The sequence below is a fragment of the Lonchura striata genome, chromosome 18, assembly GCF_050655825.1.
Source record: "Lonchura striata isolate lonStrDom1 chromosome 18, ASM5065582v1, whole genome shotgun sequence".
Taxonomy (NCBI): domain Eukaryota; kingdom Metazoa; phylum Chordata; class Aves; order Passeriformes; family Estrildidae; genus Lonchura; species Lonchura striata.
In genome coordinates this window covers 4,373,414-4,390,538 of record NC_140720.1, presented here as the reverse complement: position 1 = coordinate 4,390,538, position 17,125 = coordinate 4,373,414, and the positions used below count along the sequence as shown (strand labels likewise).

At 37.5% G+C, this 17,125-nt stretch overlaps 1 protein-coding gene across 12 annotated transcripts in view; it reads left to right on the top strand.

The window, feature by feature from the left end:
* CEP112 (centrosomal protein 112) overlaps positions 1-17,125 on the top strand; it is a 185,777-nt gene that overhangs the window by 24,064 nt on the left and 144,588 nt on the right. For 7 of the 12 annotated variants that reach the window (XR_014949296.1, XM_085556675.1, XM_085556673.1 and 4 more), the window contains 8 exons: positions 6,480-6,566; positions 8,374-8,473; positions 9,626-9,744; positions 10,754-10,897; positions 13,095-13,249; positions 13,573-13,690; positions 14,639-14,734; positions 15,531-15,590. Coding sequence is in view for 11 of the 12 variants with exons in the window: in XM_085556675.1 (XP_085412801.1) it covers positions 6,480-6,566; positions 8,374-8,473; positions 9,626-9,744; positions 10,754-10,897; positions 13,095-13,249; positions 13,573-13,690; positions 14,639-14,734; positions 15,531-15,590 (879 nt within the window). In the remaining variant the exon portion in view is untranslated. The remainder of the gene's footprint in view (positions 1-6,479; positions 6,567-8,373; positions 8,474-9,625; positions 9,745-10,753; positions 10,898-13,094; positions 13,250-13,572; positions 13,691-14,638; positions 14,735-15,530; positions 15,591-17,125) is intronic. The other 5 variants (XM_077787393.1, XM_085556674.1, XM_085556669.1 and 2 more) reach the window with 1 other exon arrangement.

Below are 17,125 nucleotides of genomic sequence, written 5' to 3'. Positions count from 1 at the left end.
TTAAGGGAGAAAAGACATTGACTAGAAAAAGTAGGTGCTGTACACTGCTATTTCTACATGTTGCAGTGGTGAAAAGAAGGTGGAAGTACAGTTTTAGTGGCTGATTTAGGAGATCTTGAAATGAGTATAAAAAGTTCAGTAGCTGCTAAAATGCAGCATAAAAAAGAGAAGAATAACACTGAGGAGAAGAAGTCAGTGTTGGTGACTTTGTATTCAGACTCATTCTCTGGACTGGGCCCTGTGCAGAATTCCATGAAATTCTCAAGTGCCACCTTTCATTATATTCTTATTTCCCTAAATCCCTCTGAAACCTCTGTGATTCCTGCATGTTCATGATTCAGCTGGGTTCATTTCTCAGTGCTGCAACTCAAGCTACAGCTTGGTGTGTTTTTGAGCTGTCTTTTATGAACTTGCATTTAATACTGCTGTGGCTAAGCTGTCTTAATTTCTAAACATATCCTGAACTTTTTTTGGTCCTTGCTGATGTCACTGTCTCCCACTGGTGGCAGGCATGTGTTGCACGTTGGAAGTGGGACCCTGCAAATAAAGCTGTTAAATAACAGGATATGTTGTAGTGCTAATATCCATGTTATGTTCATTGGCCAGAGAAAACATCCTTGAGAGCACAAATACCATTTCCAGTTATTGCAGTTGTTGGGATACAGAGCTGGGTGCATTTCTCCTTCTCTGTACTTCTTCTTCCCACCACCCCCAGGATGGAAATCCATAAAAAATACATTGTTCTCTCTTGAAAGAGCCTAATGACATTTACATATGAATAAGAACAATTGTCCATTCAATTATTTCTCTGTATCAAGCAAATGTTTAATAATTTCAGTGTCATTTAAAAAGTCAGATTTTCCATGATGGGGGAAGCTTGAAAGATTTGATTTCACACAAAACTTTTAGTTTTTAGTAGCTGTAAGAATGGGGCAATGCCATAGTAATTTTTTTAATTAAGTGAATATCTAGTTTCCTATTAAAGAGTAATGTGTAAAAATATTGCAACTGGAAATAGCAATTGTATTGTTTTTGAAGAGTAAAGATACAAAGAAGGGTAGATATATGGTGGGAATTATAAATGTTTGTTAGGTCAAATAATCCAGTCCAGATCATAAACATGGACTTTTGTGGAGGGACCTTTGATTCTGGGCAAAATGCCATGTTTATAAAGGGGCTTTTTACATTCTAATTTCTGGCTGTTCCACTTGTTTAATGCTGGTTTTATTTCAGTCCATCTCTGGTTTCCTGAGCTCTTTGCAGCAGAGACTTTCCAAGACATTTATTTCACTTTAGTCATTGCATTGGATAAAAACATTGATGATATTCAGTACTGTAATTGGAGTGGTTAATGATGTATTGTTTCAAAATATAGTTATAAGTTTGTTTATTTTCTGAAATGGGAAGTGAACAGTATTTTTTTCACATCCTGTAAACTGAATGCAAAGTTTTCAGCTATTCCATTTGAAAATGGAAGCTTAGTTCCAGTATGATTAAAAATTTGCATTTACTGTAGAAACTTCTCTTCAAATATATTGTCATGATATATAATTTTTTTTCCTGTTTTTCACACCAGTGATTTTCTTTTAAATACTCAGAGTATTTTTTGTAAAATGTGGAAAGTATTAATATACCTCAAAGCTAATCTTAAAAATTTTTGATACAGAAATGACACAATGAGATCAGACAGATTGTTAATGATCAAGTGAAATACACTGTTCCAAATTACTAGTCTGAAGTCAGTGTGTATTTATAATAAATCTTGACTGTTTTGCAAGTCCAGTCTCTTCTGTCTTGGCCTTCCTGTATGGTTTAAAGCACTGTATAAATTATCAATATTTATTATTTTAACCCTGCATGTGAAAATTAAGTAAGCACAATTTGGTAGAAAGTTTGACTTGTTTGTTGATATTTTTTAAGAAACCTTTTTCTTCTGTGGAAATATCAAAGCTTTGTGTGCTGTGCACTGATTCCTTTTAGCAGCTGCAGAACACCAAGACAAATAACTTTTGTCGTGTACTGTAAGATATACAAGTCATTGTTCTGCATTGTTAGTTCTTACTTTGAAGTTCTCATTTATTGTTTACATCCTTCTCCCCCTTCCTCGCTTCCTCCCTCCCTCCCCCATATATTCATAGGCTTGGAAAAAAAAAAAAACAAAACCTGGCAAGCAACAAGTTCTGTTTTGTCAAATAGCCAAAACCCCCAATTTGATGTATGTAAAAGCTCTGAGATGTCCCCCCTGGCCTGAGGGTGAGCCCTGGAATGAAGACAAGTGGGCAGGAGTTCAGTGATTCATATTGCTAACCCACTTATTGATTTGCTTTTAAATCAGGTATTTCAATATTTCGACAAATTTCTGTAAATGGGGACAAGATGAATGTTTGTTCTGTGCCATGAAAAAAGGAGAGATCACTTTTCCCCCCTCCCCTGGAGATTTATGACGGTTGCAGATGAAACTGGGTCAGTTTAAGACTGACAGTTATTATAATATGTTCCTGGCACCTGAGTTGTGCTATGGGATCAGGACAGTGAAATCCCAAAACCCCATTTCCAGGTAACATTGATTTTCAGGTAACTATTTTCTGGTTTTGGCAGTGTTTTGTTTTTTTAAATGAGGAAGAAAGTGTGACTAGGCACATAAAAGCAGCTCTGCTACCACCCTTCATGGCTTTAAATAACAGGGACAGCACAGATGTTTGACATCAGTATTGTTTACATGGCCTTAGGGTTTAATTGCCTCATTCACTTTGTGAGGAGGATAAACAATGACAGAAATCCAAAGGAATGATGTTCAGCCAACAGCAATGGCTGCGTTTCATACATAGTTGCAAACTTCCCAACTATAGCTAAATATCTACACTTTTTTTCCCCTTATCTGAATGGTAACATGCCATAAATTTCATGTTCTCTGCTGCCTCCTAACTGGTGATAAAAGATATTAAAACCAACAAGAGCGAGCGCCATAAATTGCGTTTAACAAAGTGAACGACTTAGAAAAGTTGGTTTTATCTGGTTTCTCTAAAACTTGTGAAGCTCTTTAGTACTGCTGTAGGTTATTTTGTTTCTAAATATGTGTTTAATAAATAAAGTCAAGCTGAAGTGCAGAGGGCAGTGCCTGGAAGAGCAGCACATGCAGTTACCTAGAGCTGTTCCACAGGAAATTGGGACAAGCTGAGGTTTGACATTTGGGATCTGCGGACAGGCTCCACCTCAGTTTGGTGTGGTTTTAATTTGAAAGATATTCCTTGATTGAAATTAGTATTTAATGATGTGCTTCAGCTTTCAAATGGAAGGGGAGGCATTTCACTCCCAGCTGGGGAGAGCTGAGCGCTTTTGCTTCCACCCCAGCCTTCATGAGATCACTGCACAAAATGTGTTTACGTGACTCAATTTTTATCGATGTATGCGGCGAGATTGGGAATCTGCCTCAGAGGGAGGGTGGGTCAAAAAGCAGATTTGGAAATGAAACCAGTCCTCCAGGCTTTGCTATAGGACACTGTGGTGTTGTCCTCATGTTTGCTGGCTTCTTCAGCAGTTTTCCGCTCAAGAAATTGAGTGTTGGATTTTTAAACCAATATATCATACAAAAAATGCTCAAATTAACACATTGAGAAGTTATGGCTATTACTAAGTTTAAATGCTGTTGGAGGTTTTTAAATTTTTGGGTTTTTTTACCATTTACTCAGTACAAATACAGCTTTCCTCTCAACTCGAGCTGAGAACTTCATGTGCACATCAACTGTTGAATTTCAGACAATTTAATATGGGACTTCTCACATTTCTTTATATGTAGAGATAAAATAAGAAAATTTTATCTCGGTTTGTGGAGCTGAAGATGTGTGAGCAAAGTAATGAGTCCTAAAAATTGGGAAAGTTGTGGATGAAGCACATGGGGCAGAAAAGTGCTGAAACTTCATTAAGTTTATAGAAGTTGAGGAGCTTGAGTACTTTTCAAGGTGTCCCCTTTTTAGCCCTCACCTGATGCAATTTGGACTTTGTGATTTTTCACCTATTTTTTTATTATTTTATTTTTAATATTCAGAGGAAAATTGACCTACTTTCTTCTTACAGTGGTTGCATTCATTAAGAGCTGATTTCTGTATCTTGGACACATTTTTCCAGTTGTTTGGTTGCAATTAGCTCTCCTTTTTGGAAAGCAGTCCCAGAACTGTGACATTTTAAGAGATGGCTGTTCTGGTGGAAGGGGTGTAATGAATTAATGAGCTAAAATTGATGGGAACTGGTGCAAGTGCAAGGGTGGTGCTAAGGGGAAGATTAATGAGAAGTGGGAACCAGCCTCAAGTACAGGGAGTTCTGTTGTCAGCCTGGGGGAAAACATCCTGTGGCTGAGAACAATCAGCACTTGAAAATATATATATGTCCATCATTAATCTGAGTGAAATTCTCAATTTTGATTTATTTTTGTATTATTTCAGTGTACAGAATAATAAAACCTAGACTAGCTCTCAGCTGATACAAACAACCAAGGATTCATTTCCATCAGCCAAGACATTCTGACATTATTAATGAATTTTAAATGTAATTTGTGTGGATTTAGTAGCTGTGTGAGGGCAGTAGCTGTTCCTCAGTCATTCATAAGCTTTTAATGTAATTCAAGTAGATTGGAGTCTCTTTCATATTTAGTTTCTGGTATTTGTGTTTTTACAAGACCTTCATATTTATTTATGGCATGTTCCCAAGCTGTCTATCTGGAAGTGGATTATTACTGTGCTCTTTTTATTAAATCAACACTTATTCATCACCTGGTACTAAGATTTTCTTCTGAAATGTCACTTTGTTGCAGTGATATTTGCATATATTTCTTTTCATATATACATATGTGTAGATTTCATGGATAGAAGATGCACTTTTATCATAATGCTTATTTTGGGAATATAAAAGAGTTGGCTGACAGCTGGGAATATGATTTATTTTCTTTGGATTAATTGTCAACCTAATTTTTTTTCCTCCTCCATTAATTTGCATAATTCTGTGTGCTAACAGTTGGGAGATGGATTTCTTTATCTGTGGTGTAATAAGTGGTTGTTGGGCATCAGTTGATGAATTCAGAAAATGAAGCAATTTTCTGCTCTTCCTTCTCTTTTCTCATCTTGAGGAGCCTTCTGTTTTTCCTGCACAGCATTTTTGAGTTGAGTTGGGTTTTTGGAGCTCACATTTTCAAGTCACGATAATGTTGTGATATTTTCAAGTCCCAACAAACCTGTAAGACAAATGAGTCATATAAAAAATGAGTAATTTGTACTGTGTTTAGTGTTGGTCTGTGTGATATAAAGACTCATGCTTGAATGGCAATTTTTTGATTAGTCAAGGGCATGGAAAATAAAGACAGAATGAATAATGCTGTTAGTTCCTGTGGAGTTTGTGAGTTGGAATATTACAAGTCATTTTCTGAATTGAGCTGAATAAAAATGTGAGAGCTGGAAGTGGCTGGATGGTGATGGGTGTGCAGTGTTCAGCCTTGAGGTGAGGGGACCTCAGCACCTTTCAGAGCACCCAAAAGTCAAAGACAGCACCTTTCAGAACACCCAAAAGTCAAAGACAAAGTTTTCTGTTGGCCAAAGACCACTTGGAGTCATCTCCTGGAGGGGGTTTGGTGCTCCCTTTCTAAAGTGAGGGGGATCAGGGTCTGCCCTCTGAAAAAGCTTTCCAGTCCACTTTGCTTTCTGAACAGTGACTTAATAAATGTAGGGGTGGAGCAGCCTGAGTCTGAACTCAAGGTGTCACTTTTGCTTTCTAGAGGAGCCTGAGAAACATGAAATTCCTCTCATAGCTGTCCCGAAGACCGCCTTTAACGGCGTGCTCAAAACATGCAAGAGACTCAAAAATACTTGAAAGATGGAAACTTAGACTCTGAGTCAAAGAATTGGCAATGTATTTTTGTGTTGGAGGGGTTCAAGTACAGCTTTGAACAAACACAGGCAGAACAGGAAATGTATTTCAGTGATCCAATCCTTAATCCCATCATAAGTCACCTTTAAAAGGAAATGTGTTTATAATGTGAACTCCATGAATAATAGAAAACAAACAAAAACAAACGTACATCTGGGCTAAAGGACATTCTTTTTATAAATGTAACACCTGCCTGAAGAAATGAAAATGAGTTTACCAAACTTGGTATATTAACAGAAATATTAAAGTTTTATTCCTAAGTGTTTATTTAAATTAAGGATGATAACTTGTTCTGGGCAGTAGCAGTTGTGTTTATTGCCAACTAAAACATCCTACAAATCCATTTTTCTGAAGAAATGTTGTAGGATGACATCTTTGGTAACAATTGTATTGAATAAATATTAAAATATTGAGAAACTGAATATAGATTTTTTTCACAAAATTTTTTTGTTGGTGACTTCCCATTGCCTTGTGAAAGACATAAATAATTTAAAAGTTATGAAAAGGTCATTGGTGTAATTTATTCTTTATTTAAATTATGTATCTATTCTGTTTTGCTTTTAAAGCTGAAAATGAAAATGAAAATAGCAGAAGGTAAATTTCATGAAGAAAAACTGAAGTTACAACAGAAGCACGATGCTGATGTTCAAAAGGTAAGAAGTGTTTGTACTTTTTCCAAAAGCAGTGTATTAAACAATGATAGAGACTACGATTATCATAAATATTTATCAGTTGTTCTTTAGTTTCTTCACAATTGCAATTAATGTTCAGTGGAAGTCAAATTGTAGGTAACAGTTGGCATAAACTGAGAGGAATGCGGAATATTTTTCTTAGGAAAGGGAAAGCACTTGCAGAAAGGAGATGAAAATACAAGGCATTTTGTTTGTTAGAACAAGACAACCTATTTTACCAGCATAACAACTTCTGTGGGAAATCATAAACTCGTGATTTTTCTGTTAGAAAGAAAACATTTGTGTTAGAGAAGAATGTGAACAAAATTAATTTTTCATGGACAAAATGCAAAATATAACAGTAGGAAAACCCAGCAGATGTATCCTATGTATCCAGGCTCATCCAGCAGCAGTGCTTGCTGTCCTGTCTCTGTTTTGACACTGTCTTAGAGCAGAGGCAGGTCACCAATCACCCCTTGACTTGTGCTACTGCATTTTTAAAGTTTATGCAGTCTGAATTCTTGTGGCACTGACATGGCTCCAGCTCTCTGGGTTTGTCTTTCCTGTGTTGGGTGAGACCCCTCCTGGGAGGATTACACCCACCCAGAGCAGGCTGTTCCTTTCAATCCCACGTTTTAGAGGTGGGGTGAGGTCCTGGGAGATGCCAGGTGGCCCTGGCAGGGCTCTGATCCCGGGGACGGAGCGGGAATCGCGGTGCCGGCGGCGCTGATCCCGCTGTAAGCTCGGCATCACTCCGTGCCTCTGCTTTGTTTCCTAAAGACTGAGTCACAGGCTTGGAGGAAGCTGGTTGACACAACTCTGTGACACATCAAAGCCTCCTGAGAGGATGTTAATATTTGGTCAGGTGCGTATTTGGCTCATCTGTTCTCAAGGCCTTGGAGCAGAAGCAGTGAGCAAAGCTGAGAGTCTAAAGGAAACAGCTTTGTGAGAAGAAGAAATAGTTTAAATGCTTTCTCATCCCTTGAGTTGTCATCCCTTCCTAATTGATGTTAGAATTCCGTCTTTTGAAGTCGTTTAATAACGTTGGATATTTTAGTAAAGGTTAAATAGTGTCGTATTAATCTTTAAAGACACAAAACGTTTATTGCAGATGGAGTAATATTGTTTTAAGATTAAAGCTTCTGTTTGATAAGAGATTTGGGGCACTGTTATAAAATTTCTGCAACTTTAATCTTTATCTTAAACACAAAGTTTAAATTAAAATACTATCTCAAAGTGTGCAAATATTCAAGCTTTTTTTATTTCCAAACTCAGCCTGTACAGAAATGTGGGTGTAGTTACTCTCCTATACTTGCTCTGTTCCAGTCCATTGTTCCTTAGGATCCATGTGAGGAATTTCAATTGGTGAAGCACAAAAGACTGTAATGAAGTTCACCAACTTATTTAAATATTTCTTAAATCTGCAGAGAATTTTAGATGCTTTTAAATACTATTAGGCAACATAAGTATGGAAATCTTTTCTGTGTGCAGCAATAGCACCATGAAACTTCCAAACTCAACAAAAGCAGCACTGTGTTTGCCCAGGTTTAAAGGAAAACAAAAAAACTCACCTTAAAACATGAAACTCCTTTTTTAATCTGCTTTTTCCTACATTTGTCTAAACTAGTTCTTTGTTTATGGTTTGGCAGTTGTAGCTGGAAAAATGATTTAGGTTCGATCACTCAATCCTGCATGACCTGAGGACTTCTTGTAGACCAGGTATCTTGTGCACTGGTTGTAGTTTGGAATGTTTTGCACTTATGTTAAAATATTCTGATTTTCTCTGCAGATTTTGGATAGAAAGAATGATGAAATAGATGTGCTGAAGTCCACCTACCTAAAGAAACAAAAAGAGTCTGAGGATACAATAAGAAAACTGGAGAAAAAAGGTGATTTTTATCCTCATGGTTGTCTTTTGTGTGGTGGTATTGTACTGGATTCTCTTGTGGCTGTGGGCTTGTGTGTTCCTTTTGCAGACATCCCTTTCTTCATCATTTGCAGCTCTTGATTTAATTTTTTGTTTTAGATTCTGAGAGTCTTGTCCAATTGTCTCTGCTGTTCCAACCCAAGTGTTCCAAGACGTCTGTGATCTATTACAATGAACACAGGTTTTATGAGCGTCACCAAAAAAAGTTTCTTTGATGCCACTGAAATATTTTGGCCACTCTTTCCATTTTTTTTTTTTTAAATCTCTGGCTCAAAGTTCATTTTTTTATACATTCAGTACATTTTAATCAAACCACAGCGGGTTATTTTTAAGACTATTGCGGCCAGAGATTTCAAACATGAGTACTCTCGAGTGTGTCACGAGTACAAAACTCACCCTCAGAGTGGCTTGTCAGCAGTTTTTCAGTGTTAATTTCTTTCAGAATTCCTTGGAGTCCATTCACACTATGGACTTAACCACACTGGAAAATAATACAGGAGTTTGTTAATCTATGGACAAAAAGGAAGAGTGTTCTGTGTATTTTGTTTCTGCTCCGTGGGAAAGTAATTTGTCCAACAAGGGATCTGGAGCTTCTCTCTGTGGGCTGGTGGTTGCTCTTGGCTGGAATAGGTAGAGTTGGAGTTGCCCACACTGTTCCAGGTAATGAAAATGTGGAAGTGTGAATATGGACCTGCTTTTTCCACTAATGGTGATGCTATCACTTGCAATTCAAACTGGGGAACTTAATTTTCATGTATGTCTTGGGCATCCAACCTTCACAAGAACCTTTTCTCCTAAGTACGCTTATAAAATTAGGTCAAAATAACTGTTTTCTTGAGGTCATGCAGAATTTTGCTGATGCACATTTACTCCTTCAGGAAGGAAAACTCTGAAATATTCTGTAAACAAAGTAGAAAAGAGAGAACACCTTGTAATGGCACAGAATTTAAGTGCTGCATCTTAAAGCAGCACATTCATTAAGTATTTAAGAGCCAAAAACCATCAGAAAGCCAGATCAGCTGGAAAAACTGACATAAACTGATTTTATCTACTGACAACACTGAACAATCCCAAAGGTCTTGAATGGTTGTTTATTTTTTTCCATTTTTAACAGTTCAGACCCTTGTTCGTGAGTCCCAAGTGGTGAGAGAAGCCAAAGAGCAGCAGATTGTGGAGTTGAAGAAGATGTGTGAGCAAAGCAATGATTGCTTGAACAATGAGTGGGAGAAAAGGGTAATGAACAATACTTCCCTCCTTTGACAGACTCTTGCAGTGTTTATCTGGGATAATACATTCTGTCACTCAAAAAATAAATATACAGAATATGTTTTAGGGGTGTTTTTTGTGCTGATTTTATTTTTTCCTGAAGTAATCATGACTCTTTTTGCTGATGCTTTTACACTCAGCTGCTCACCCTGTTCCTGGGGTTCATCTGGCCTCCTGGCAAGTCTCTGGATGTATTAGGGAAGTGTTTATTTCTGGTTGACCTGACATGGAATTTTAATCTGGATAAACCTGCTGCTACCTGCTGTCATGGTGATTCCTTTGAACTCTTAGTCTTGCAATGGGTCATGAATTCTTCAATGTATTTTTATTTATTGTTCAACTCAAGACAGCAGCAAAGCAAAGGGAAGAGCATGTTTATTGTGAGACAGTGTCACCTTTGTCCAGATTATTGTCAGTATTTGTCTTGCTTCCCCCTCTCAGGAGAAGGAGGGTCACATAAAGGACAAACCCACCTCCCTTCAGGAGGTTTGCTGTACAATTTAATTTTTTTGCAGCCCTGCATGTAGAAATGAAGTTGGATTTAATTCTTACCTTTTTAAAGTCAAATTATTATGATTATTATCATAATCATAAATCATAAATTGTCCATTGTGATGAAGATCTTGAGGCTCCAGTGTTGGGCGTTTTTTTGTTTGGGTTTTTTTTCATAGAATCCCAGACTGATTTGGGTTGTAAGGGACCTTAAAGCTCATCCAGTGCTAGCCCCTGCCATGGGCAGGGACACCTTCCACTGTCCCAGCTTGCTCCAAGCCCTGTGCAGTCTGGCCTTGAACACTTCCAGGGATGGGGCAACCACAATCTTTTTTTGTTTTAGAGAAACAATATTTTCAGGGAGGACAGAAGTGTGAATACCTGGGCTTTTCACTGATTCTACTGGTATGCTATAATAATTGAACACTTCTCAATGCCAGTTGCAGATGCCATTTGTTACTTTGTGCCTTTTTTTTCTTTGCAGCTTCACGATGCCGTGGCTGAGATGGAGAAGGAGAAGTTCAACATCCGGAAGAAGCACACGGAGGACATGCAGGAGCTGCTGGAGGAGACCAACGCGCGGCTGGCCAAGATGGAGCAGGAGTATTTGCAGCAGACACAGTCAACTGTAGGTTTGATTGTAAACCTCTCACCACAGCAAGTGTCTCTTTAAAGTGTTAAATCCACGTGTTTGTGTTCAGATGTGCCCAAGGCCAGGTTGGACAGGGCTTGGAGCAACGTGGGATGGTGGAAGGTGTCCGTGTCCTTGGCAGGGCTGGAATCAGATGGCTTTTAAGGTCCCTCTCAACCCAAACCATTCCATGAGTTTGTTATTCATGCACCTCCATCCTTACTTTCAATAGTGCAGTGCAGGTGTTCTCTCCTGGGAGAGGGCACTGTCCTGGCAGCCAGCCCAACCAAGGATTTTATTCCCCAGACAAAATTAAGCTAGGTACAGCCCTTCAATCAATGTTACACTGATATCTTACAATCAGTCCTTAATTGCAAATATTTGATTCAAGATAACAGAACTTCTGTCTTTGCAGGTTTGTAGACCATTTATATATTACATGTTTTCATAGAAACATGATTTTTTTACTCACCCACCTCCTCTTTAATTCTTAATTAGGATATTAAAGAGGAGGTGGGTGAGTAACAGAAGCAAATGTTTCTGTTAGATTAAAGATGATATTAAAAGGATTTTAAAATAAGTATTTATTATTCTAATTTATTGCATTTCTTTTCTAGATTAATTTTAAGCATGTAATTAGGTGTAATCTGGATTTTGTGCCTGTTATATAAATGATGTAAAAAGCAAAAAAATTAATGAGTAACCTCAAAAAAGCATCCTGTACTTTTCATCAGGATGAAGTACAAGGAAAATTGAATGAGTGAAAAGACAATGTCAAACAAAATTTATTCCTTTATTAATGAATGTTGAATTTAAAAATTAACATTCAGATCATGTCATAGGTAACAGTAAATACAGAGAAAAATGGACACAGTCTGTCAGCAAGATTGAATTTAAGAACCATCAAAACTAGACAGATCTTGCCGAGCAGCTTCTGATTTAATAATTAAACAAGGTAGAGTTCAAGGCAGGGCTTAAGATGAAAGACTAGACTGTCACTGGAAATTAGTTTTCTTTTTTCCTCTCTCTCCTTTCTCTCTCCTGATTTTTTATTTTTTTTTCTGTTGGTATTTGAGAGTTTCCCTGTTCAGAGTTTCATGTTGTCAGGAATGCCAGTGCTGTTAGCAAGTAGAATTGGCTGAACAATTTCATTAATGCCATAGAGCTGATAAGGAGGGGTTTGTTCCCTGAACAAGGTTGAACTTCCTTGAGGGACATGGGGCCAGCCAGGAGTTATATTCAGTGCTATATTAAAAATTACTCCTTTTTTAATTATTAAAAAAAAAAAACAAACACAAAACCCCAAACCCCCAAAGCAAACAACCCCTGGCCCTAGAAAACCAAACCCATATTGAGCAGCTTGGCAGGGATGGAGAATTTTCTGTGCTGTGCCTGTGAAATCTCAGTGGCCACTTGCCAGGGCTCAGGTGAGCATTCAGGTGATGTGTCTGTGAGGTTCTTGCATTGGCTCAGGTTCATGTCACCTCTAGTGACAGCCAGGCCATGGCTGCACGGGGCAGATATTTGGGGTTTTATTTTACTTTAGGAGTGGATGAAATTTCTGTTCCACTTCCCTCATCTTCAGGCCTTTGTTAGTATAAAAATAACTCTGATACCTACTCTGATTTTCTGACTCCAGCCTCCTGAGGAATTCTTCCCTCATTTCTCTGCATATTACCATAAATTTAGGGAAGAATGGGGAGGCCTAGAGTAGTCTCATGCTACCTGCCTGTCCTTACTCTGTTCATTTTTAGATTAGTTTATGTTGCGAGGTGAATTTCCAGGAAAAAGATACAACTTTTGAGAGATGCTTGTAATTTACTGAAAGTTACTGCAATGAGATTTCTGGAAAGTCTAAAAAAGCTTTATATTTATTATTATCCACTGAGGTTTTCCATTGAAATATGGTTTTCTCTCCCATTATAAAGGATTTGTAATTTAGAAATCAGTTGCATACGCTGTTCTGTGTGAGGGAGAAGAGATGCCACTTTGAGGGGAAATAAACACCTGCATTTTGAAGATACATTATTTTTATATACAAGATAGAATTTACTGTCATGATTGACAGCTTTGCCATTGTAACTCTTGTGCCTCTGCATTGCCAGAGAACCTCATTGCTCAAGGCTACTGAATAACAACTGGGGTATTCCCTCATTGATTCTAGGCTTTTCTCAATAATTTTCTATTCTTTTAGAACGAGACAGTCCAAAAGCTGGGGGCCCGTGTGCAGCAGTTGACTGTCGAGGCTGAAAATAGTAATTTACAACGTCAGAAATTATCTCAGGAGAAGACTGAGGTGGAACAACGCTACCAGGAGGTCTGCTCCCAACTTCAGGAGCTGAAAGAAAGGTAATTCAATAACAATTAGTAGTTAAACTTTTAAGAATATAGAATTTCCAGAAGCAAACATTATTAATTTTGTTCCAGGAACACACTGAATGGCATTTGACATGAGAAAACTCTCATGAAAATATGTTAATTGGTGTCAAACTCATTTAGAGTGACCCAAACGACCACCTTGAGGAGTGTCTTACCTTTCCATTATTTATGAGCAGCTCATTCTGTGACAAGAGCTCGTGGCAGACGTGCAGACTCCATGCAATTGATACTGAGCAGGTAAAATGCCAAAATTTGAAAGCAATTTCCATATTCTGTTTGCTTGTTCCGTGTAGGTACAAGTTACTTCAGAAAGACAAGGACCAGATTATGCAGGAATACAAGGAGAACCTTCAGCAACAACAAAGTAAATTTGATGTTGATAGAGATTTTCTGAAGCAGGAACAAGCTCAGGTATGCTGCCAGTTGGAACAGCCAGGAAAATGGGGTTTATTTAAGTGCTCTCCTCACCATCAGTATGATGCTTTTGAATAAATCCAAGGAATTGCTGAGTTCCCCAAGTTAGTCATAAGTGTAAGTTTAAATAAAATTGGGATTTAATTTTTCATTCCCAAATTTGACTGAAAAATCATCTGAAGTTGGTTGGTCATTCTGTTTTGTGTGTCTATTTCTACAGCTGATTCAGATAAGGTGCAATTAACATCCTGATTTTGTTCGTGCTTCTGTAAAAATTCTGGATACACCCTTGAAGACTTAATGTTTTCATAAAGCCTCTTCCATGTCAGAAAAAAAATTTTCCAGAAAAAAATAGTCCTGCAGGCCTCCTAGCATTGAATATTGTGTTAAATATTTATGTGTTTAAGGAAATAATTTTATATTTTGCAAGTGTAAGTTTCACCCAAAATGTAATAACTCTGGTTTGTTTCTGGAAAAACATCTGTCAGGTTGATATCTACCAATATGCATAGATACAGTGATGGTACATATTTAAAGTGATTTTAAAGTTAAATAACTGTAGAAAAGACTTGAGTTTTAAATGTCATTTATTAATCCATAGAGCCATAGGGCAAGTGGGGTGTTGGGTGTTTATTTGCTGAAATTCTCTGAGCTTTGATGATACTTTGCTGCATTTAATTTACAAGGTATTTTTCTTCTACCAATTTTTAGTAGATTTTAGTAGGGATTTTTTATTATTAGGGTGTTTTATTGTGCTTTTGTTTCCATTTCTAAGCTCACCAGAGGGCCCAAACTGATGTCTCCAGAGGCGTAAACTCATACAGATTTTTTTCTCCCGAGTTGATAATTTTTCCAGTTTCTGGGAACTTTAGAAAAATAAATTCAAAAGTACAAAAGAGCTAATGAGGAGTCCAAGACAAAAGCTGCTTTTTCTATTAAACCCAGCAGACATGTGAAGTGATTGCAGAATTACGCCGTGAAATGGCTCTGCTGAAACAACAGTTGCAAGACTCTGAACATCAAAGGAAGCAACAGCTGAGGGTGAGCCCTGACTTTCTTTCTCAGAAATGACCAACTCTTTTTACTTTATTTAATGATTTAAATGTTTAGATATCCATCCTTAAATGTACTTCTGTATACCATGCTGGCTTGTTTCTGTTTCATGAATGGAAATATATGAAATGTCACATATGGTTAAAGGTTGATTTAAAAAGTGTGGCTAAAAGAGAGGTGAGAGCAGAATTTTCACAGAAGTTTTCTGACTGTTTCTTGTAGTTCACATGTTAAATAAAAGAATTTAAATCTCTATTGGTGGATTACAAAGAAGCCTGTCAAAGGATGATGAATATATCTTTCTTCTCGTAAACTGTAAACATTTTTAAAGTTTCAAAATTGTTTTTAATTTGCACTGTTTAATAGTTCAGTTCAATATTCTGTCTTCCTTTAGGCATTTAAATTAATCCTTCTGTCTCAGGGTAATGAGTTCCACATCTGTATCATGTATCAGTCCTGGTTGAGTTTTGGCATCTACTTTTCTTCCAATGTCTTTCATTTCACAGTTGATATAGTACAGAATGGCATTTTAATAGCTCAGGAGAAGAAGTTGCTGTTTCTCTTTAGCAAACATGAATCATGACTTTGGAGATAGTTGTGTTATTTGGTGTTGGTTAAATTCTCTTCTATGTCAGAGAATTTTTTCATGATGATATAAAGTGGGTTTTTATTTTGTTATGGCCTATTCTGTATGAATAGCTAATATGCCTATGTTTGATGAATGCTCTGAAATGGAAGAAAAATGGGATTTGTTGATTTAGAATACACATCTTTTCCTCTGCAGGATCAAGAATACAAGGTTCAGCAGGACAAGCTTCACTTGAAGCATGTGTATGAGAAACAGGTAATATTTCCAGGAAAATCTCCCATCTTCTGCATGGTTTTGTTCTGTACAGGACTTAAAGGTTTAAATTTTGAAACCCCCAAATAGTAAATTTGGGAATCCAAGCACTTCACAAGGTATGGAAAAATAACTGGACAAAATCAAATAAGATTTTAAGCTGTTTAAGGACAAGGATATCACCTTTGATTTTAGGAACTTGTTGCCAGGGGATGGAGGCTGGGATGGCATTCCCAAAAAAGTGGCCCTGGAAGCCTGTCTTGTGTGTGTACACTGCTCATGGTGGCAGCTGCTGTTATTGAAAGGAAAATGAACTGAATGAAACCTGGCCTGACCTCTGCCAGTGCTCATGTGTTCTCCCATACTCCTTTTCCCCCAGAGAATCTCTGCTCCATCCTTCTGCATGTGTTCTCTAGATATTGTCAACAGGCATTGTTTTTACATCAGAAGCTTGAAGTAAAAAATGTAATTTTCATCAGAAACACTTCATCTTAAAGCACTTTGCAAATCCTGCCTGCTCTTTTAGACTTGGAACATCAATAGGCTTCAAATTAAACTTCAATTTTAGTGACATTATATGTGCAACTCATGTGCAGCCAGAGGGTGCCTTAGATGCCTGTTTAATTGAAAGGATGTGTTACTCAAATATGTCATTGCCAAATGTGGCAAATTTATAACATAAAATAATGGATTGTGATCCCAGCTACTTGTCACTTGGTAATAGCACTTGTGACATGAATTGTAGAGAGGTTTTGGTTTGAGTTAGTTCCTTCTGCTGACTTGAAGTCAAAACATTCTTTGTTCCAGGATCTGCCTTGGTTTAAACCTAGCCTACATTTGTCTTTTTACTTAAGTCATGGGTTTTACGTTGAACTCAAGAAAAATCCAGGATTGGATTGATTTGCGGGCCAAAATAAAAAATATATTGGCACAATTTGACTGAGGTTTGGGGATCTTTTGGGAGAAAGCTTCTAAGCATGGGGTGAGGGTGTGTCAGCAGTGCCTCCAACCAGTGAGCCCAGGGAGAGAAGTTGGAATTCTGCATCAGCAAACAAGGAAGCAGAGCCTTTCTTTTTATAGATAACTTGACAGCAGTTTGTTCATAAATTGTGGTGTAACTGTTTTCAAACTCAAATCTTTGAGATGGGATGGGAAGAAAAATATCAGTGAATAATCTGTGGGTATAAATCCATAAACCAGGATGGATTGGCCCATAAAATACTAAAACAAGTAAAGGAATCATGAAGTCTCTGCTGCAATCTGTTCATTTGAAAACCTACCCATTATCTAATAATCTTTATGAGTCTGCAGTGGCTGTTGCCTCTGAGGATACTTAAACATCAAACAAATCATAGGTAGGAACCTTAAATGTCATTGTTTGATTAAATGTGCTTATCTGCTGGATCAGGAACCAGTTAGGCTAAATGGCTTTACAAGCCAAGGAAACACCTGCTTTTTATAAATAATCAACCACTTGTTTTCCAAACATTCAGCTCAGCATCAGAAGAGTGGCAGATTATTCCTGACAGCCATTCCCA